Source organism: Falco naumanni, chromosome 5 (genome assembly GCF_017639655.2).
Source record: "Falco naumanni isolate bFalNau1 chromosome 5, bFalNau1.pat, whole genome shotgun sequence".
NCBI lineage: Eukaryota > Metazoa > Chordata > Aves > Falconiformes > Falconidae > Falco > Falco naumanni.
Window position 1 is genome coordinate 39,899,511 of NC_054058.1, and position 22,972 is coordinate 39,922,482.

General features: G+C 37.7%; 1 protein-coding gene across 6 annotated transcripts in view; it reads left to right on the forward strand.

The window, feature by feature from the left end:
- METTL25 (methyltransferase like 25) overlaps positions 1-22,972 on the forward strand; it is an 89,643-nt gene that overhangs the window by 48,672 nt on the left and 17,999 nt on the right. For 3 of the 6 annotated variants that reach the window (XM_040593873.1, XM_040593875.1, XM_040593874.1), the window contains 3 exons: positions 13,567-13,641; positions 14,256-14,327; positions 15,846-16,115. The exons of 1 other annotated variant lie outside the window; for it this stretch is intronic. In XM_040593873.1, coding sequence (XP_040449807.1) covers positions 13,567-13,641; positions 14,256-14,327; positions 15,846-15,944 — 246 coding nt within the window. In that variant the 3' untranslated portion in view covers positions 15,945-16,115. 2 more of the 6 variants (XM_040593876.1, XM_040593878.1) reach the window with 2 other exon arrangements.

Below are 22,972 nucleotides of genomic sequence, written 5' to 3' on the forward strand. Positions count from 1 at the left end.
AAGATCTTTGAAGGCCTAATGCTTTTCTTTCTTTAAATTAATAAATGTTGAGGATACATATTAAGATTTTAAAATAATTTTCCTTGATAGAGAAAAAGAAGTAAAGACAAAATGACAAAATCGAGATTTAAACTTAAGAAATCTTTAGGAGCTTTTTTTATGTTCTTGAGTGTCTTGTCTTAGTACTACAACTGCTAAATTGGTCAACAGATGGCAATATAGCGTTAGGCATGGAATGTGACTAGGTAAAGATCACAACCATGCTGTGAGAGCAAGTTGTGTGTATGATGGAGAACCTAAAGAGTATTAGACAAATTATTAGCAAATTTGGTATAAATCAAAGAAAAAGTAGGAGTTGCAAGTATGTAAAATATTTCAGGTAAATGTTGCTTTAGTCTTTGGTAAAGCAGTGCTTAAAATCTGTAGTCAAAATGTCAAATCACTTAAAATTTGCTGGGTACATCAAACCATAAACTAGGGAAAAAGTGCAAAAGCAATAAGCAAGAAAATGCAAATTACTTTGGAATGAAGACATTGGAATAAGAAAAACACTTATGCCTGAAGTTCACTGTGTTTTAAAAGTATTATATTTAATTTTGTTCATAAATCGAGTTGCCTATTTGCTTTTCTGTATAAATAGGCACTAACATTATGTGTTTACCCCAGCTGAAAGTAAAATGGCGTCTTCCTCAGTATGCATATAATCACCCAAAAGCAATAGTGGATAGTTTGTGCAGTAATCAGTTTACTAAATCAATGATTAAACCCTGCTGGTATAGAGTTATACATTCTTTTCTTTAAAACCAGTCAGCACAGAAACTTTGTGTCGGTATGTCTGATTAGCTGCCTTTTGCTAGAAAGGGTCTGAACAAATGCGGGTTGCACTGGAAGGGTGTCTGTGTCAACACTACTTCAGGCTGTGCGTGTTTGTGTGGTTGCTAAAGACCTGATTCAAGTAAATGTTCATTTTCGCTTATAATTCGCCTCATTTTTATGTACAGCTGGCTGCATACTGAAGACTGAATTTTATGCTGATGTAAACAGTATTATTTTTTATTTCCCAGCTATGTTGAAATCTGCAGCAGCACAAGAACAGTGCTATTTTGATACTACTGAGGGGAAAGTTGTTACTGCTCCCTCAACAGTGGTTCTGACACTGCAGTTTTCACAGTGGAGTCAGCACTATAACTACACAATATTGGAGAATGTGTTAAATTCCTCTCTTCAGAAAAAAAATACTTACATAGCTAAAATGTGATGAAGCTTAAACACTTGCTGTCAAAGACAACAAAAATCAAAGAGAAATTTATGCAGAATTTTCTAGCTCTGTTTTTTAAAATGATCAAAAGAGCAGCTGTACTGCGTAGACTAAATATCTAGTCTGTCTCTGGCAGTGGCCAAAACTGATGCCTTGGGAAGAATATAAGGCAAGAGTAAGCATATATGAAGGATGATACTTGCAGAATAATCCAAAATGTAACGGCCATTCACAAAAAAAAGGAGGCAATCATTGTCTTCATGCATAAATTTAAGTGATGTTAGAAAACCAGCTAAAACTTAGTAATGCTGTGTAATACAACCAGGAACTGCGAGAGAAAAAAATTGTTTGCATACGAGTCTCTGTTTTACATGTGCAAAAATATTTTCTAAAGAAAAGAAGTCAGAAAACTGCCAGTCTCATGTCTTTTACTATGTTTATCAGAAACCTGAAGAGAGTTTAATCTCTGCATGATAATAGATGTACTGGGAAGTAGTGCGGTAGCAGCACCAATTTTTTAGGAGTCACCGCCTGTTTTTGATAGTTGGACAGGTATAGTAAAGTCATGGATGTTGATCACTGTGGCTGAATCTGGACTGTGGGACATAAACATCCTTCCAAACTTGTGGTTCATGATGAGCATCACAGCTGCTTCCTTTACACACTCTGCTCCTGGTTAAGGGGTAGCCCTGGTGCAGTCCAGTTATTTTCCACTGTGGACAAATGTGGAGGCAGGATAAAGAGTGCAAGTGCATGAAACACCTAACTTGCTTTGATACTCATTTTTGTAAGTGTACGCCTTTTGCTAAATATAGAACTGTGAAGACCTTTATCAGGTATATATATCCAAACAATGAGTTCATTTTTGCTGTTGTTTTTCAGTGAAGGTAAGTTCTTCAATCCTGCCAATTCTTCCTGTGAACAAGCCCCTCTGCCTCTTTCATTTGTGAAATAATGTGAACATCTTTGCTTATTTGAAGTAAGAGCCAGACCCTTTATGAAAAGATTGTCAACCAGAAGTGAGAGTGAGACAAAATAGTAAAATAGTTTTTCTACCAAAAAAAGTAGCATTTATCAATCACCTAGAGCCATTCATTGTGACAAGTTACTGTTCAGGGACTGAAGTTTCCTATTACCTTAGCCAAAATGGTTTCCTCTCTTGTGTTTCTTTTCAGTGGGGAAGAGCCTGTCAAGTCCAAATTAAACAGATGCAAATGAACTATTTTTTTTTTCTGCCTTTTGGTACAGGACCATTCCTTTCACACATCTCTCCACCTCAGTAGTAAAGCTGAGATTTACTGCATGACTACTGAATGTCTGACAAAATAGTCTCATTTTGTGAGGGCAGAGAGATCTTTTAGTGTGAGCTTGATATTTCACAGGTATGGTTATATTGCTTCTAGCTTAAGAACAGATGGAACTGCTTTGTGGGCCATGGATCCCTGCAGAGGGCTTCAATAATTGGCCTGGATAAACACTGAAGCAGTATTTAATTCCTGATTGTTTTCTTTGTCATAGCTCACTCTGTTCCTATACACTCCATGTTGTATGTCCAGAGCGTTCACTGTCACATAGATAGGAAAAAATTTTCCTATCAGATTTCTTTTCCCTTTTATTCACTGTTTTACCTAATTTGACATGATTGTATGACTCCCACTTCAGAGAATGAAGCATTCATCCTTGTTCTTTCTCTTAGGGTAGCTGGCTGCTCTTACACTTGTTAGCCTTGCTTCTTTCAAACAGCAAAAGCAATTGCTCCTTCCTCTTCAGCAGCACGTTTCTGCTCTGTTTGTAGCCACCTTGCAGATGGATTTAAAACAAAGCCTCTTTATTACTTTTATTTATTACTTTATTACTTTTTTAATACTTTTGAGTGCTGCTTCAGACAAGTGCTACAAATGGCATTGTAACAGCAAAAAATCCTTGTATAAGTTTTTATGTATTTCTAGAATCTTTGAAGAAAAAAACCCAAAACTTTTTAAAATTGCCTGGTGTCCTGTACTTATTGGGGTAGATTAGCAAAAGATCTTTCATAGGGCCTAGCTTTAAGGTGATTAAAGGGAGAAAGTGCTTACAAGGCTAAGGCTTGGATGTGTGTCTGGCAGACTTTGTGATCTATGACCCAGCTAAGATCCATTTCTGCTGGTGAGAGCCTCAGTGGGTGGAGCTGTTTAACAAAGAGAAGCTGGCCAGGATTCATGTAAAGTGCAGGTCTGGGAATAAAGAGAAAATGCTATTTAATGCCATATCTGATTGCAGGAAGATATACAGAGCTGGAAACACTCCTGACACATCTGCAAAGGAAAGCTATTAGTCACTTTGATTTCATCTCTTACTATAGTCACACTATAGTTACAGCTATGGGCTAATAGCATGTAAGGTAGTTACGTTGTCTTAGTCAAAATGCTTCACAAATCAGTTAACTCTTTCGGATTCAGACACATGCTGGAAAGATACAATAGCAGTTTCAGAGGCTGGGTCACCTTAAGCTTTCACACACAAGGAGGAGTTTACATGCCTGTCAACAGGTGTGTTGTTGCAGATTTACTTGGTTTTGTTTAACTGAGCTTCCAGGTTCCCCCTGGCTGATGTATTTCAACAACAAACAGTTTAATATCTGCACATAACCTGAAATTTCTAGGGCTGTTCCCCTGGAAAAATTAATTTACTTGGTGGGTGCCCCATCTAACCTGAGATGAGATCTGCAACAGACAGGTGGGTAATGCTGGATTTCCACCATCCCACTTTGCTCTAACTCTGACCAGACCTCTTAAAAACAGCTGCTGCTCATTTGTCTTTCTCTGATCCTATGCTTCAGGTACATCCCAAAAAGGTTTAGAGCTGTCAAGTCTCAACTGGCAGGTCAGTAAAGGGCACCAGAGCCTTCTGTGAGGCATAGTACCCATCACAGTAGCATTTAACTTAATAACACAGTAAGAGAAACTCATGTCCTGTACAAAGTTCATTTATCATCTTAAGTAATCTAAACAGCTTTGGTCTTGATATATTTTGTCTGTCAATGGTAGACTCAAAATATTTCAAGGCCTTGATGTAGCTATGTAGCTAAACTTAGGTACAAGTCATATTGTGCTTGTTTTGCAGAATATACAGATATGCAGATGTTATGTATTTAAAAGTATATTTAAATAAGCATATTAGTGCTTTCCTTCTCTACAATAACCAGAACTTTTAGGTTTGCTTATAATTAATAATTAATTCTCTGTAATTTTACCTTATTATTATAAGAATCTCTGAAAATATTACATATAATTCATTTATAAATAATCCTTTTCCTATATTAATTATGGTTGCATTTTTAATATCACTAAATAAGTCCAAAGGTATCTGATATACGTTGGGCCTACTAGTTCAGTTTTACTGGAATTCCTCAATTACTTCCCTTTGGTGCATTTACTTTGTGTTTTTGCAAACTCCAGACTAATTTTGAGTGGTAAAACTAGTAGATAATACTGAAATCAGAATTTGTGTAGAAATTTAATTTTTTTTCACTACTTGGTTGATTTTTGTCAGATTTTTTTTTTTTTTTTGTCTTTGGACACTTTTTATATAGTTAATGTGAATAGTTGATATATATTTCATCAGTGGTCTGATGCCAATTGCATGATAATCAACAAGGCAAAGCACTGGGTCCTGCACTTGGGTCACACCAACCCCACACAGCGCTACAGGCTTGGAGCAGAGTGGCTGGAAAGCTGCCTGGGGAAAGGACCTGGGGGTGCTGGCTGACAGCTGGGTGAATGTGAGCCAGCAGTGTGCCCAGGTGGCCAAGAAGGCCAACAGCATCCTGGCCTGTATCCAAAACGGTGTGGCCAGCAGGACTTGGGAAGTGGTTGTCCCTTTGTACTTGGCAGTGGTGAGGCCGCATCTCGAATATTGTGTTCTGTTTTGGGGCCCCTCGCTGCAAGAAAGGTCCTGAGGTGCTGGAGCGTGTCCGGAGAAGAGCAGAGAAGCTGGTGAAGTGGTGTCGTGGTTTAACCCCAGCCAGCAACTAAGTACCACATGGCTGCTTGCTCACTCCCCTCCCTCACCACCACTCCAGGGGGATGGGGAGGAGAACTGGGGAAACGTAAAACCCATGGGTTGAGAATAAAGCAGTTTAATAATTGAAATAAAATTAAAACAAAACAAAAAAACCTCCACCCCAAAACCAACAATAATTGTAATAAGGAGGAGAGGGAGACAGAGGAATAAAATCCAAGGGAAAAAAACAAAAAAAATGATGCACAATACAATTGCTCACCACCTGCTGACAGATGCCCAGCCAGTCCCTGATGTCCCAGTCAAGTCCCCCCATTTGTATGCTGAGCATGATGTTCTATGGTATGGAATATCCCTCTGGCTAGATTGGGTCAGCTGTCCTGGCTCTGCTCCCTCCCGGTTCCATGTGCCCCTGCTCACTGGCAGAGCATGGGGACCTTGCAAATGCCTTGATTTAGAGTAGGCACTACTTAGCAACAGCTAAAACATCAAGGTGTTACCAACATTTTTCTCATACTCAATTGAAAACACAGCACTGTTCCAGCTACTGAGAAGGAAATTAACTCTATCCCAGCCAAAACTAGGACAGTTGTGTTACAGGTTTCAGTGATTTATCACTATTTTAGAACCGCAGCTTTAATATGTATTTCCTTTTTATAATTGCTCAGATGGCAGAGTGAACACGGATTAAGAAGGTGTCTTCTCTTATTTTAAGATGAGATAGTTATTCATGTTAGCTAAATCTATATTTAATATATTGTGCTTATATTTTATATATTCAGCAGAAAAAATATGCTGTGCTTGCTTGCATTTATTTATATTACAATATTGCTCTTTTTGAAATTAATACAAAAAATAGTTCCAATTTACTTTGTACAGATTCTTGTAGTATTGGATAAAAACACTTTAGTTAAAGCACTGCAAAGCTAAGAAGGTAAAGATGGGGCTTTCAAAGACTCCTGCTAAGGGACTCAGATGTCCTGATTCCATAAATGCTTTGTGACAATGCAGTGGTAAATGTACATTTCAGATAACTTCACAGTATGTGGCTGGGGAAACGTTTGGAAACACCTCAAGTTTCTTGGGATCCATCCCTAAGATCATGTTTTCCCCTTTTCCAGACCAAACCAGGAGCCATCTGACAAGCCTTTACAAACTTTGTAGTCCCTCTGAGGAACGTGCAAGTGGAAGCCCTGTCCCCCCCTGCCATGTTGGGTCTCAGTCCAACCTGTGTCATGAGCTGCCCTGGTTTTAGTCTCTAATCATGTTCTACTCATGTAATGGTGGGTAGACTTGGAGATATTCATTCCTGTTTCCACATCTGTGCTTCTTGTACAATACTATTTGCAATTTAATCACATATATTTCCTAGGTTGGTCCTACACCAGCTGCGCTTCAGATGTTCTAATGTTCTGATTCATTGAACAAAACTATGTCAAAATGTGTTGAATGGAACGTTTCACATGTTTTTTCATAATTTTAAACCATATAATGAGGGGACACTGTGCTCTATACACATCATTGACAGGCAATATTGTGGTTAAATGAGCAGGTGAGCCTGGGACAAGATAAAAAGCCTCTGTCCTTATGGAGCTTGTCAGGATAAGCCGCATTACAGTATTTAGAAAGCAGCATGTTTTTAAAAAAATGAGGGTTTGAGCAGTTCTATCCTTACTAGAAAATGTGTAATGAGGTTTTCATGGCCATGTGAGAACATTCTAAAGTAATAGACTGGTCTTTACTTCTTCCACATCTAGTACAGGTGATATGTTTAAATTTTTGCAGGCAAAAGTAGTTTTTCATAGGAATTTCTGATTTACTGATCTTACAAGATTTTGACAAAAGCAGTATGCCGTTCTCTTAACCTATCCCAAGGGATTAGTTGAGTGAAGAATTTCTAAGCTTATATTCAGCACCGATATGAACTCTTTAACCAAATGGATTTCTTTTACTTCCTAAATTCAAATGGCTTAATATGTTATTCATTTCTCATCTGTTCTGAAAATTGAGTCTTAACTAGAGAATTACTACTGGCACATTCATAATTTAAGTTTTAGTGTGTTGTGCTATTTGAGACACCAGCGGGCTAAACCAGTTTTGTTTTCAAATAGTTTTCATGGAAGAATATTAAGTGCCACCACAATGTTTTCTGAGAACTTGGTGGGTTTTGTTACAGTCTCTCTCTTTTTTTTTTTCCCCCCCTCCATTTCTGTCAGCTAAATTGCATTGAAAGAAGCTACTTGCTTGGAAGTTTAATATTATTAAAGTAGACGACACTGTTGCTGCTGTGAAAAGGATGTGACTGGCTGGCTCTTTCGCTATGACAAAACACTCAAGAGCACCTTCTCCCTTTCTTTGGCATTTGTCAGTGACTTTTAAGAACGTCATTGCACTTTGTTCTCTTATGAAGTTAATAAAATGCCCATTTTGACTTAATATGTTACAACCCTCGCCTCTTTAATCCTCCCAAACTACCATGCTTATAGAAAGTCATCCCAAGGTCATACTGAAAGAGAAAAAGATACATCTGGTAACTGGTGATGTAGTAAGATTGTGCCATGTGTCCTGTAGGATCTGCACTGGACCTTTCTGAGCTTATGTAGGTCATGTAGTGCATCCTATTTCCATGCTTGCCTGAAAATTTGAATACTGATATAATGTGCACCAATGATCAATATGCTGAATGAGAAAAAAAGCAGCCATCAGTTTGGTCAGTTTCATACAGGACAATTTTTTACAACTTATTTTAATAAGACAGAGAAGAGGACGTTGGGCAAATGGACATGTGCCTCTCTTAGCTTACCATAGAGTGCCTCCTCAGCAATGACTAGTGGAATGTCATAAAACGCAGTTTGTGAATGAAGGGAAATAAAAGGAAGAATCTTTCCGTGTGGCTTAATTTTACTGTTGTTTTAAAAAGTGTTGAAAAAACCACATACTTAATACTGAGGAACTGTCAGTTGTGGTATTGTGTAATACATTAAGGCATGAACTAGCCTGAATATATACAACTATACTGGGAACTAAAAAAGGAGAATTTTTGCAGAAATTGGGAGAGGGACTCTTACCCTGAGATTTGTTGTGATCTTGATCCGCATCAAATTCAGTGTTGATACCTTTAAATGACAGGGAATACCTCAAACTGGTTTGTCTTTGCTTTATTTCTAATTTTTATGCTTTTTATTGTGTACAGCCATTGGGCAAACATGGAGCCAAAGCCAAAACTATATTTTCCACTTTCCCATGAATTCTAACATGGTAATGAATGGAGTCTAAACAGTCAGAAAATGAAAGCACTAAGTGAATTTACACACTTAATGCATTTTACAATTGTTGAAAGGTTGACTTTCTCAACTGTTTTTTTGGACAGAAGGAATTTCGGCTCACAGATTTCCTGATTCCTTTGTTAGGGGAATACTGAATTAAGGCTCAGGTAACACTAGTATTACAGCCTATAAAGTATATGCACATAATGCTGTTTTCAAGTATAATTGTTTTTCAAACAGACAAAATGCTATTCCAGTTATGATAGCATAAGATTTTAGTCTGACAAGGAATCTTAAAGAGATGGGACTTTTACTTCAATTATAAATAATATAGATTGCTTTCATTTGAAATGCATTTTAAACCAAGTTCTAAATAAACTTATTTTTCTCAGTAATTTCATTATCTGTTTTACATATTTTACACTCTGTTAAATTATATGGCATTAATATTAACTACCTTAGTCATGGGAAAAATTGTAAAAAGTTGCCATATGTTATGGTCTCCCAAGTGTTTTGAACTGGTCTAAGACACTGCTCTGCTAAAAGGGCTGCCTTACTGCTTTCTTGTACTCTTGCTAACGTTCATAATAACACTGGTACAAGAAGAGAGAGGAAACATGGAAATGTGCAGTCAGTGCCGGGGAAAGCAGTCCCTTTGAGGCAGCAAAGAGGAATTACATCTGTTTAAACAGACTGTGAAACAGCATCCTTAGGCTCTGTCTCTCCTTTGTAGGGCGTGTGCAGCATTAGACAGTAAAAGAGACTTTCATTCAATCAAAATACTCTTAGTCTAGGGAAAGACACAATTCTGAAAAAATACAGAATACTCTCTGGAGAAATGGTAAGTGTGGTATCACTAATTGTCACACACCTTGTGCCTGAATGTTTTCTTTTCTGTCCATGCTCAATCAGCATGTTTGTTGGATCACAGTCTAACTTGGGTGTGCTTGGGTGTGTGGTATCTCATGTGTTCACAACAGATGAACCTGGCCTTTGGTATAGTTTTAGTATCACCTCCAGCATATGGTATAATTGTAACTATGTCAGTAGAGACCTTGCTGCCCTCTAGTTCCTCTTGGTTGTTTCAGCTATTTGGGTGACCACAGCAGTCCACAAAGAAATTAGTTTAAAAGAAAGCCTGCACCACCGTCACAGTGCAAAGACCAAGAGACATTGTAGCTAAATCAGCAAAGAAATTCTGGCCAAAACCTTTCTGTATGTATTCAAGGTTACTTGACTTTCAGTACCATAAGCTAGATCTTTGAGTGTAGAATCATTATTAAGACAAGTGCATGATATACATATTTGGGTTTTTTCATGCATTTTCACTCAGGCCGTAAGTTCATGGTATCAACATCATAACGTAAGAAAAAAGTTCAGTGCATACATTTAAAGAAATTTTGGGGGATACACAAATCTGTGGCAACCCTGTGTAGAGAACAGTTGTGTGGACAACTCCAGTGGCTAAATGGGGCTTGCTTTGCATGTGTAAGTACAATTCTGTTCCTGAAGATGCAAACAATGATTTACTCCTGCTTCACTTTGGAAGGACAGCTGAAGATTGTGTTCGGTACTTTTTAAGAACTGAGGCCAGATGGCAAGCTGTTGCAGTTTCAGACAAAGCCAGTGGTATCTGGGTTTTAGTCTTCTTCTAGTAAATTGGACACATAGCTAGCTACCAGTTAACCTTTTCATGGCCTTTTCTATCAATGCTTTTTGTTGGATGCTTTCTTTCTTTTCCAGCTGGGCTGTTGCACTGAATCAGTTAACTCACCAAACTTTTAACTGAGGCACAGTTTTAAATAGTACCTAATCTATCCATGGCAGCAGGATGCATTCAGTTGGAATGTGCAGTTAGCAAGAAGGGAGTGGAAAAGCATTTGGGCTCAGTACTCAGGTATGGCAACATCCAAGAGACATGTGTGACCCAGCTTTTTATTTGCCAAACACTTCACAGCTTGTTAATTGATTGCTTGTTGAACAATCGAAAACATAAAGGAAGCAAAAGCAGAAAGATTTAATGATCACATTTTTACAAACACAGATCTTTGTGTTTTAATTCCAAATAGCCTGTAATTTCAAAACCCCATTACACTAAAGCCCTTTTAAGTCTCAGTTGAATTAAAACCTTATAGGGCAGAGGTTAACTAAACTGGTGGGGTTTTTATCTCCTGACTGATATTTTTTAGTCGGTTTGACTCTTTAGCGGGGAGAGAGAAGAAAAAAACCCTCAGATATTTGCACAGTTTTACTGAAAACAAAATTGCACAAGACCAAAAAACTCCTGTTAGTCCACATTAGTACTGCCAGATCTGCTACTTAACCTTGCCTCTGTAGTTGGGAAAAAGTGCTTTCTGAATTAAAAAAATATGACTGAAAGACTGCAGAGTTTTTCTAACCCATCTCCTTGTTTTAAGGGAGAGTTAGAATTTTGCATCATTCCTGAAAAATACTTGTCAAATCTTCTCCAAGATTCCTGTGATGCAGAATGACAACCTCCCTGGTCCTTAATCGGCCTCAAAGAGAGAAAGTTTCTTCAAGTTTTTGGCTGAAATTTTTTGCTGTAATGCAAGCCCATTAGTTCTTATCCTATCCGCTGTAGACAGAGTGAACAAACTGTTCCCTGTTTCTTGGTGATAGCCTTGTAAAAACTGTTATTATGCCCACTCTCAATTTTCTCTAATTTAGCCTGATCAGTTCCAGTTCTCTTGGTCTTTCTTCATAGGTCATGTTTTCTAGATCTCTGATCTCTTTTCTCACCGAGGGCTTTTTCAGACTGTTCATGTCTATCTTTGAGATCTGATGCCCAGAAATGGATGCAGTATTCCAGTTACAGCTTTGCTGCTGCCAAGCAGAGTTGAAGGATTACTTCCTGCACTTTGCAGGCTGCTCTCCCATACATGTCGCAGAATGGTGATTGCTTTTTTTTTTTTTGCAGTAGCGTAACTGTGATTCTTGCTCAGCTTGTGATCTGCTATATCTCCCAGACTGTCATTTTATATTCCTCATCCTGAACAGCTGATTATTGCTGCCTGAATTTAGGCCTTTCTGCTTTTCCATACAGCATTTCAAACTTCTTTTCTAACCAATGCTCCAATTGCTGAAAATTATTTTAGGTTCAAGCAATGCCTTCCTGTTGCACATTTACAGACTTAGTTAATGCAGTTTCTGTTCTGTTGTCTGGGTTCTTAAGGAAAACATTGCATTTTGTAATGGACCTTCAGTCTGCAGGTCTTTGCAGTTATTCAGAGACTCATTAATAACTACTCTATGGTTATGGTCATTCAAACAGTTTTCATTTGCTTAAATCTAAGCATTGTTTCATAAATTTTCTTGTGAAGTTATGAAATCAGAAAACTTGGTGAAATCAAAATATATAATGACCAGTTGTTTTTCGCTGTTGTGAATCCGTTCGTCCTCCTTACAAGCAAAGTAGGCTGACTTGTGATTTGTTCTTGACTAATTCATTTTGTCTATTACACATCTGCTTATCTTTCAGTGTTTTTAAATTCTTTATTTGGTCCATTTTTTTCAGTGCCTTGAAATCGAATGGACTGCTCAATAATTAAAGACACACATCTACTAGCCATCTGACATGCCATCTTTGAGAACTTCTCAGTGACAATGAGTAACAGTTCTGAGGTCACTTCATTCCCTTCTTGGCTGTCTGAGGATGAAGTTCATAATGCATACATGATTTTGAAAACTTAAAATTTCTGGAAATATTCTCTGGTTTATTTCCCTATTTTAGATTGTGATTTTACTTCTTTGCAACTAGATTAACCACATGCTCTTAGATGACTCTTCTAATGAAAGTGTGCAAAAACATATTAAACACTTCAGCTTTCCTAGTCTTTTGGCGTAGAATCATTAAGGTTGGAAAAGACTTTTAAGATCATCAAGTCCACTGTAAACCTGACACTGCCAAGTCCATCACTAAACCATGTCCCCAAGTGCCACATCTACATGTCTATCAGTACCATTACTTTTCTGCTAAGTTGTGGTCTAGCTGTTGCCATAGCCACAACAGAGTAGCCATACTGCAGACTCCCGATATGGGAGAAGTACATCAGGCTCTTTCAGCTCTGCTCTTCCCAGCAGCCTCCATCACCTTATAGAAATACCCTTGCAAACCTACTTCCCACTGCTCTGACAGATTCCGTAAGTGGCCAGCTCAACTGTCTTTAGTGTCCAGGACTGTGGACGGTCTACTCTACAGAACAGAGACATCACGACCTTCAAAAACTGGAAAATGTTGTGGTCTGGCTGCCCTATAGAGAACATGCTTTGTGAAGAGCACTTATGGTCATAACTTTAGCTGCCAGCTCTGGTGTACTGCCTGCTAAGGGCTAAAAAGGGAAGGGGTTATTTGGTTGAGTCAAGTTCTTGAGCTGTCTTTGTATCAAATTCAGCCCCAAACTGCAACATTTACAGTCACAGTGGCAGTGCTGGCCGTGTTTACATCAGGTGACTGGGAAAAGAAGAGGGGAATATTTAGCAATTCAAAGTAACTAGAAAAAGTTTTATTTTAAAGTTGGGTAGCTTGGGGCACAGAGAAACAAAGTATTATTTCTAGAATCTGATAGTAGTAACATGAAATACCATCCAGGAGTCCTGACTGAAGCATGTTAGTCTTACACGAGCATCTACTCCTCAGCTATTTAAATAAACCTCTTGGGGATGGGGGTGAGGAGGGGATAAGATATATGGGAAAGGAAATGAGAATGTTATCTCCACTTTACTGCATAATACTCATTTAAGAATGTCTAGAGCTTTCTGAATAATGAATGTATCTCAGTATTTCATGTCAGTGCAAAATGCTGTCTGAAGAACAGTTATTGTAAATGAGAACTGAGAAAGTGCTATTGGAAAATTATTATAAACCTTAGGAAAGTGCTAATTTCAAAAACAAAACACGGATTTCATTTTGTAGTGTGACTTTCAATTAGGAAAAAAGTATTTCATTTTAAAGTTCTCTTGAAAAAGTAACTAGAATAACTCTCATATCTTTTTTTTTTTTTTTTTTTTTTTGATCCCTTGCAGCTCCCAGACAGCTGTATAATGGATTACTATGAAAAATACAAGCACAGAATGAGTGAGCTTGAAGCATTTAATATGGTAAAAGCTATAGGATTAATACTATTACCTTGTATATATGTGCTAGTGTAGAACAAAGCCCTGTTAAGTTTTATGTGGAGGTGGACTGTCCTATGCTGTGGTATGCAATCTCAAAAACAAAGCAGCTCCCCCTTCCAAACTTTGGAGCATATTCTATTCCAAAACTATATTAGGTGTCAGTAAAATAATAAAGTGAACACATGGAAGATTCTTTTTCAAGAGGGACTATTACCCTGGAAAATGAAATGTCAGTCTCCTTTTAAACCTAGACTGGTCTCCATGCAGTTATTTCATAAAAATTCTTTTTATTGAAATTCATTATTTCCCTCTTTAAAATTGTTCTGCTTCATATAATATCATTTTCTTGTTGGACAATGTCTTGAAACCAACTAAATAACATAGTTTCCTAGCTTTATTCCATGTATTTTTGATCTTTAAAATAATCTGTTTTGAAGATGTCCATCCCACAGGGAAAATTGGCAAGGTGACATTTGTACAAGAGAACAACTACAAAATGATTGACCTTCCTGGAACTGTTCTGTGGAAGTGTAGCCATTTGGAAGTGTATTGCCTCTCTTTCCCAAAATCATTATAGTAGCTAATCTTTCTTTCAGTTGAAGGTTGTTCTGGCTCCCTGCATAGAAGTTTTGATACTTCTGGATCGTCTTTGCTACCTCAAGGAGCAGGTATTTTTGTATTATATTTTATGATACCTAAAGGCTACATCAGTAAAATAAGACTATTTCAGCCAATTTATTACTGTGCAGACCAAAAGTCTCTGTTGCAGAATTATTATTCTCATCATATTTGCAAAAGTATAAGCATTCATTCCATTTAGTATAAACATATGCCCAGCAGATGTTTTTATTTTCAGCAGAGCAGCAACAGTAAAGTTTATGTTCCTTTAATTGTATGGTAATTGCTAGTCAATAGACAGTAAAAAATTAATTAAATATGCAACAAATCTCATTTTATACAACATACTGAGATATTTAATAATTAACGAGAATTTTGGAAATGCTAAACAAATACTGTGCTGTACATGCTAGAGCTTCCAATGACTGTGTTTTAAAATGTATAATTCAAGAAATTTTTATTTAGATCCAAAATGTTTATGATTTCCTTTTATTCTTCCTTAATTAAGATTAATGATGAGAGAGGGTGTACTTTTTCCAACTGTATGGGTCAGCTGAGGTACATTTGACTAACATGCAGCCTGGATATATTTTACAAGTATAGACCTGGGATATAATAAGCAAATGCTACTACATTTACTCCATAATGATTTATATTACAGTATTTCTTCTAACACTAATTTTGAGCTTGGTCTGATTAACTCAGAAGCAGCAGTCATACTTTTCTCTGCACCAGTAAACATTTTTCGGACAAATAATAATTTGCTAGAAGGAAATGGTAGCATCTTCCAGCTTCTACTCTGGGCCACAGTCAAAATAAGATTTTAAAATAAGGTTTGAAGACATTCATGTGAATAGCTCTGTTTTTCCACCATAAACCTTCCATTTTAACAGTTCCATTTTATCATAAGTAAAATTCACTTTATTCTCTGCCACAGTGCACTTGGAACAACTGAGTTGTAGTAATGTATGCTTTTGTTCTAACTGGTATTTTTACAGAGAGGCAATTTGAAATATTTAAATAATGATGTATTTTCCTAAATGCCAACCAGTTGTAAATCATGTAGAGATCTGTATGATTTCCAAGACAGGAGATCAGACTTGCTGCATTTAGCACTAATTTACCTTTTCTAAATGTAATATACGCATTGATTTAATCTTGTACTGGTTGATTCACAAAATGTGTTTAGGAAGAAAAAATAGAAATGATAAAAGCCATATGCAACTTGAAGACCAGATCCAGCTGGTCTGATTCATTTGAAAACTCAGTTAATTAGCTTCAATAGTAGAATGCGCTGCATAAAATGAGTAGGACTTGAGGAAGTGGGGGGGTAAGCTATCATTTGGTAATGCAAGAAATAATTTAATGACTTTAAAATATATCCTGGTTTGGGTGTCCTTTTTCTCACACAAACTTTCCGTTTTCTTGTTAGATAAGTGTTTTCCCTGCTTTGCATTAAGGGTAATCTTTTTTTTCAATTTTGTATTTCAAAATGTGGACCTATTACCATATCTTAGCTTTTAAGTCAAACACATTCTTACATACTTCAATCATATATCATTTTACAGGACAACATTGCCTGGTCTGGACTTGTGAAGTTATTTGATCCTGTGAAATCCCCCAGATGCTATGCAGTTATTGCTCTGAAGAAACAGTCACGTTTTTAAGTGGAAGCAAATTGCAGATAGCTTGAAAACTCTGAACTGATACTGCTGTTTCCTCCTTTCATTCTGTTATTTTTAACTGATCCTCAAGTATACCGTTTGCTTTTCAGCTACAAAAGTAAAAAGTGCAGTGCCTCTTGGAATCACAAGAAATAAACACCTCCTTTAAAACTACCATTGCTTCCTTTTGTCAGTTATTTTAAAATGTTGATCATCTGACTTTATTATAGAATTTATGACCCATATTATGTGATTATTATTTTTAAATAATCTTGATGATTCTTCTTTTTAAGACATTACACTATGTCTCAATACCCCTTCTCTTGGTATTTCTAATCACAAGCTCATACCTTCTCAGTTTTCACCAGTGCCTGGCATCAGCAGTCTCAGACTAGCCTTGCCTTTTTTTTTTTTTTTTTTTTAATTCAGATGGTGCACGGTATAAACAGAAAAATAACCTGCACTATAAACGAGAGCTTCATGGACTGAGTAGGATCTTTATACTTCTCTGTTCTCAGGTCTTCAGGACCAGCTTATTTATAGAGCAATCTAGAAAAGCCTAGGCAGTGACTACCTGCAAAGAGCAGTTTTGTATTAACCCCTTCTTCCTTCAGGCATGTTCCTGGCATGCCCTTGTTTGCCTTTCACTCTGAAAGAAAAAATGTGTGTGCTCTAATCTAGTGGGAGATTTCCCAGTGCTTGAGAATCAGCTGCCCTGCTGGGATTCACTCTGTAATCCTTGGGTTGTATCAGAAAGCTATTATCTGGCCCAAATGTGTTGGGTATAAATACTTTGGTACCCAAGTGAATTGAAACTTGCTAGGCAGTTTCTTGTTGGCTATACTGCATTCATGAGTGGGAAATTTATTTGTTGATGCATTTATCTCAGTGGGTTGCCTAATTAAACTTGCAGATTTTCCATCAATTAAAAAAGAGAAAAGTTTCTATTCTAAGTCCTAGTGCTTTTTATTAGAATTTTCCAGCATATATAAAACATAATTAACTACCAGTGCACAGAAAAAAGTACAACAAATAAATAATTCCACATTAAAGAAGAAAAAGGGAGAATACAACGTTGGTGGGGAGATGAGAATAACAAAATATTTTTATATTAATTGTATAGTGACAGTAATAGTCATGGCAATAAGACTGAGTTTCAGATGTGAGTAGGAACAAATCTTACTCTGTTTCAGTCTGCAAAATATAATGAGAGCTTGTGAACATGGCCATTCAAGAAAAGAAAAGTAAAGTATTTTTCTAACAGGTCACATCGCTCTTGATGTGTTGTTCACTTGGAAGAAATACTTTTTTTGGTGCTGTAAGTTCACTGCTGTCTACTTCAGGACTCACAGTCCTTATTAGCTCCATGGATCCAGTATGAGCTTCTCACATTTGTTTGGTCCCAGTACATTCCAGTCCTTAGAGCTACTGAACACTTGCAATACCCAAGGAAATTAATAAAAGTTGCAGGTGCTCACAGCATCTTTGCAGTAGAGCTAAGAAGAGAAAATGAGGCCGTCCATAACTTTTTGTTATACAGGGAATACTGCAGAAACTAACAAGCAGGTAAATTCTATTCCCAGGAGAGGAATCAAAAGAAATAAAATCATTTCCTAACCTTTAAGCATCTGGAAGAAAAAAACCCCAGTAATATCTGATACAAATAAAGAGGCAATCTAAAGTATCTGACATTAAAAAGAAAAAAGATGAACAAAAATCTTACAAAAATGTGCATTATTATATTATGTTCTTCTAAGACATGATAACTTATTATTAGTGAAGTTTTAGAGTGTTGTCATTCCAATCTTACGCGCTGTTGGAAAAATTTACTTGGGGATGAAATGGGCTTTTTTGTGTTATGAATTGATTCTTCTGCTTTTTCAGATCAAATACTAGAAACTGGGCATATATGATGTACAAACAAAGAAAACACAGTTTCTCACATGAGCAAGTGCTTAAAAGTACCCTGTTCTGGTCCAAAAATATCAGTTTCAGCAAGCCCCACCTGGTTTAATTTGAACACAGTTGAAATGTCATAGGTTAATCAGACTAGTGCTGATTTTATGTGGTATTTCAATGTGTGTAATGCTATCTGAATTCAAAGTTAAATTCTTATTACTATCTAATGAGGTCGTTTGCAACAGTTTAGAATAACAAGCATATTTCTAGGATTAGCCCAAGTGCTTTTCCACTGATTCAAAAATGTCTGAATAGATTTGCATGTCCCCCCAGCAACTTCTCAGGCTCTTTCAGTACTTTTCACGTACTTTGTAGTCTTTGCAGGCAAAGACAGAGGCGATGTGCTTCTTGGAATAATAACTATCAAGAGGTTTATATGACGAGTTTGCATTCAGCAAAGTCAGTTTCTGTCTGCTCTCAAAGCTGTTTCGATGCTTTTGATGCCTGAATACCTATGAGCTATTGTTTATATGATGGAAAAATCGCTAACTAGTCAAGATTAATAAAATAATTTTTCTTCATGGTTATTGCCAGAAGTTCTTCCGTAATGTAAACCATATCCTAAATATAATGAAGACTTCTGATAGAAAAGAATCTCCACTTTCTTTCAGTGTAACAGAAAGCTATCTTTCTTGTTACACTCCCTAAGGAATAGTGGATGTATCTGCTTTCCCTCAGGTGTTTGTCTGATTCTGTTCATGGAACACCTATGCATTCTGTAGCAGATTTGGAGTGGTTTGTTTATTTTTCTTGGGGCTGAAACCTGTTCTTCAACAGAGGAACAAGAGTATATGCAGGATATGTGCACAGCCTGAGTATCCAGGAGTACGTTGTAGCTCTAAGATCTCCAAGCCTGCTTTTGTGACAATAAACTTTAATTATGCAGTTCTGATTCATTCCTTAGAACATCACACCACAAAAGAAAAATTGCACTGTTTTAGTTTCTGGAATTTAAAGCTTTTTTCTGATAAAATATTAAGTATTTTTTGATACAAATTACCTTCTTCATTGACATTATTCTTTAATTTGCTGTTAAAATAACAACTGTCTGCTTCAAGTTAAAATGCTTTTGCTATGTCATGATGGACTTAAAAATCTTGAGACTCAAAATCTGTACGTCCTATGATGGTGTAAAAGCTACACAGGTAAATCATGCCAATTACCCTGAGAGGTTGTTCTCTGGACATTGACAACTCGCCTGGACATGACTCTGTGTGACCTGCTGTAGGTGAACCTGCTTTAGCAGGGGGTTGGACTAGATGATCTCCAGAGGTCCCTTCCAACCCCGACCCTTCTGTGATTCTGTAAAATGTATTTGGCTTGGTGGCAGCTATATGTTTTTTTTATGATTGGAGTGTTCTTTCCTATCAGTACTTATTTGTTCAGATCTGCTTTTTTCCTAAAAAACATCCTAAGTATGTCATTCCCACATAGTGGATGAGGGAGAGGCTGAGGATGTTGTCTACCCGGACCTTAGTAAAGCCTTTGGCACCATCTCTCACAGCATTCTTCTGGAGAAACTGGCTGCTTGTGGCTTGGAGGGTTGTACTCTGAGTTAAAAGCTGCCTGGATGGCTCAGCTCAAAGAGTGGTAGTAAATGGGGTTACATCCAGCTGGTGGCTGGTCACAGGTGGTGTTCCCCAGGGCTCAGTCTTGGGGCCAGTTCTATTTAACAGCTTTATCAATGACCTGGACAAAGGAATCCTATCCACCCTCATTAAGTTTGCAGATGACACCAGGTTGGGTGGGAGTGTTGATCTGCTTGAGGGTAGGAAGGCTCTGCAAAGGGGTCTGGACAGGCTGGATCAGCAAGCATAGGCCAATAGTATGAGGTTCAATGAGGAAAAGTGCTGGGTCCTTCCTGCACTTGTGTCACCAACCCCACACAGCGCTACAGGCTTGGAGCAGAGTGGCTGGAAAGCTGCCTGGGGGAAAGGACCTGGGGGTGCTGGCTGACAGCTGGGTGAACGTGAGCCAGCAGTGTGCCCAGGTGGCCAAGAAGGCCAACAGCATCCTGGCCTGTATCCAAAACAGTGTGGCCAGCAGGACCAGGGCAGTGATTGTCCCCCTGTACTTGGCACTGGTGAGGCCGCACCTCAAATACTGTGTTCTGTTTTGGGGCCCCTCGCTGCAAGAAAGGTCCTGAGGTGCTGGAGCGTGTCCAGAGAAGGGCAATGGAGCTGGTGAAAGGTCTGGAGCACAAATCTGATGAGAAACATCTGAGGGAACTGGGGTTGTTTAGCTTGGAGAGCAGGATGCTCAGGGGGGACCTTATCGCTCTCTACAACTGTCTGAAAGGAGGTTGTAGGCAGGTGGGGGTTGGTCTGTTCTCCCAAGTAACAAGAGACAGGACAAGACGAAATGGCCTCAAGTTACACCAGGGGAGGTTTAAATTGAATATTAGGAAAAATTTCTTCACTGAAAAGGTTGTCAAGCATTGGAACAGGCTGCCCAGAGATGTGCTGGAATTACCATCCCTGGAGGTGTGGAAAAAATGCATAGATGTGATGCTTAGGGACATGGTTTAGTGATGGACTTGGCAGTCCTGGGTTAACAGTTGGACTCAATGATCTTAAGGGTCTTTTCCAACCTAAGTGATTCTGTGATTCTATTGCCAGAGATCACTGATACAAAGGACAAGTGGTAAAATAGGACCAGCACCAAGAAAGTCTTCCCTGCTTGTGTGCAAAATAGCCAACTTAGCATGGTGTTTCAGACTTTTCTCTGGGAAGTAGCTGAATACCCAATTTTTGTTAGCTTCTTTAAATCTCTTTATCCCGTGTGTCTTATAAGTCTTTCTGATGTATGTCCTTCTTGCTGATATATATCCTAGTGCTGTGAAAGGAGAGAAACCCATGCTAGGCTGTGAGCCATGAAGAATTTTCATTGTCTGTAATCAAATAAGAACCAAAGTATAGTTGCTTAAATAGACATTTAAATTGGCCACCTAACCCTTAGAACTGCAATTTTAGCTTCCTTAGTTTCTGAGATCCATTCAAATTTTGTATTTTCCAAAATTCCCATACTTCCTGCCAGATGGGAACATGGCCTAATTCTCTGAGATCTAGCTGCAATTCCCTCACCGTCTGAAATAACCAATTTAGTTTAGTGGTTCTGTAGTCTGTATCTCCAGGCAACTGCTGAATAAATTTGTTTCCCTGAATTTGCTTATCCCTGGTTGTTATCTTTGTCAACATTGTATTCAGCATACTGTAAGAAAAGGAGTAAAATCCTTCTGAGACTTGGGATGCCTCGGAGAAGTTGCACCACTGTTATGCTTCTTATTGCTTTCTTCCTTAAAGCCTTGAAATTAATTCCTGATGGTCAGACAGATTAATAAGCACCAGACAGCCTGAGAGTCATAGGCTCTCTCTCTTCAGATGCAAGGACATCTCCAGGAGCCTTTTTGGATTCAAGAGCTCTGAGGCATTTTCTTCACAGAAATTTCAGTGCACATTATCATTAGACTAAAAAGTCCAAGGAAACCCACCAACTGCCTCAAACTGTTAGAACATGCTGCTGCACACCAGTGTTCCTGGTATACGCCTGCATCTTCCTCAAAGCCGTCTGTAATGTCTGTGTCAAACTGGAGAAGAATAGACACTTGTCTCACCATCCCAGTGATGCTGTTCATGAAATCTGCAAGAGAATGACACTACTCTCTGCTTTGTGTATAAAGGCAACAGAACTCTTAGAATGGGTATGTATTTCCAACATCCAAAGATTTCTTTAGATGTCATTATTGAAATCCATTTAACAGACTTCTTCAGTCAGTCCAGTCTGTTAGTTACTTCAGTCAGCACTGACTTGTTAATAGGTCTACAAAATTTAGTAGTTTTAGTTCCATATGGTTTTAGTTCCACAAGTGGACCTTTCTCATAATACAGTTTTGTTACTCATCAAAACAGGTCATGACTTCAACTAATTGCTACAGGTCATGACTTCAACTAATTGCTATGAGTGGGAGCTTCTTCTAGATGTATTTATTTATTGATTTTACAGTAATTCTAAGTTGTTTTATCCAAGTGGAATCCTACTACATACTATCATTTCCTCAGAAGTGTGGATTCAGAGGAAATCAGAAAATGGTTTCTATATTACTAATGAAATTTAGAAGAAATTGAAATTGTACTGCATAAGTGTGTACTTGGTTAGTAAAGCACAGCGTATGTACAGGCTACATCATAAGGCACCCTGTTAAACTCAAATACAAAGCACACAGGCAAGATTATATGGGCAAAATATCTCAAAGATTTGCAGTTACTGTAAAGTATATTATTATTTATAAACTGTAGGAAAAAATGTAATTACTCAATGAAAATACAGGAAAACATGAACTTTCAGCAAGCAAACAGGATATTCAGGTTTTAAACTTGCTTAACAATCTAGGAATTAGCTCAAAAAAAATGTAGGGCAACATCTGATACACTGTTCAACCCAGGAAATCAAGCTGCAGTTGTTGTATAATCCATAGTTTTGGTCTATGGTGCTTGGATTTTTTTGTTTGTTTGTTTTGTTTGGGGGAGGGGGGGGGTTGGTGCTTGGGGTTTTTTTTAATAATACATTATCAATAAAATATCTCTTTTCAGTCTTTCACAATTGCAGTCACAGTGGCTATGTTCAGTAAGAAAGGAGTTCCCATTTCCTCTTGTATGTAGCACATGCTAACAAGGTACAGTTTTTTAATATCTTTGTTTAAAATTAACAAAGACTGTCCAAAAGCAAAATATCACTTTTAAATTTAACTATAGTTTATCTCTGGATTAAAAAATTCTGCATGTGAAACCTGTACAAGCTTTTAACTTTTCATTACAAAATTTTCAGGTTTATGTAAGTCTCTTTCTCCTTGCAGCTGGACCAATATGAATTTATTCATGTAGATGAAGATGTTGTCAGGGCAGCTAGTATTGGGTTTCACATGGAATTTATCAAGAAAATCAAGATGCAGATGCAGTAAATCTACTGAGCCAACAAATCAGATTGCTAGACTGAAGCTCAGATTGCTTTAACACACCAACTGTCAACTCTTTCATGAATCACTGATGAAAACAGCAAAGCTGTCAGCTTACTGA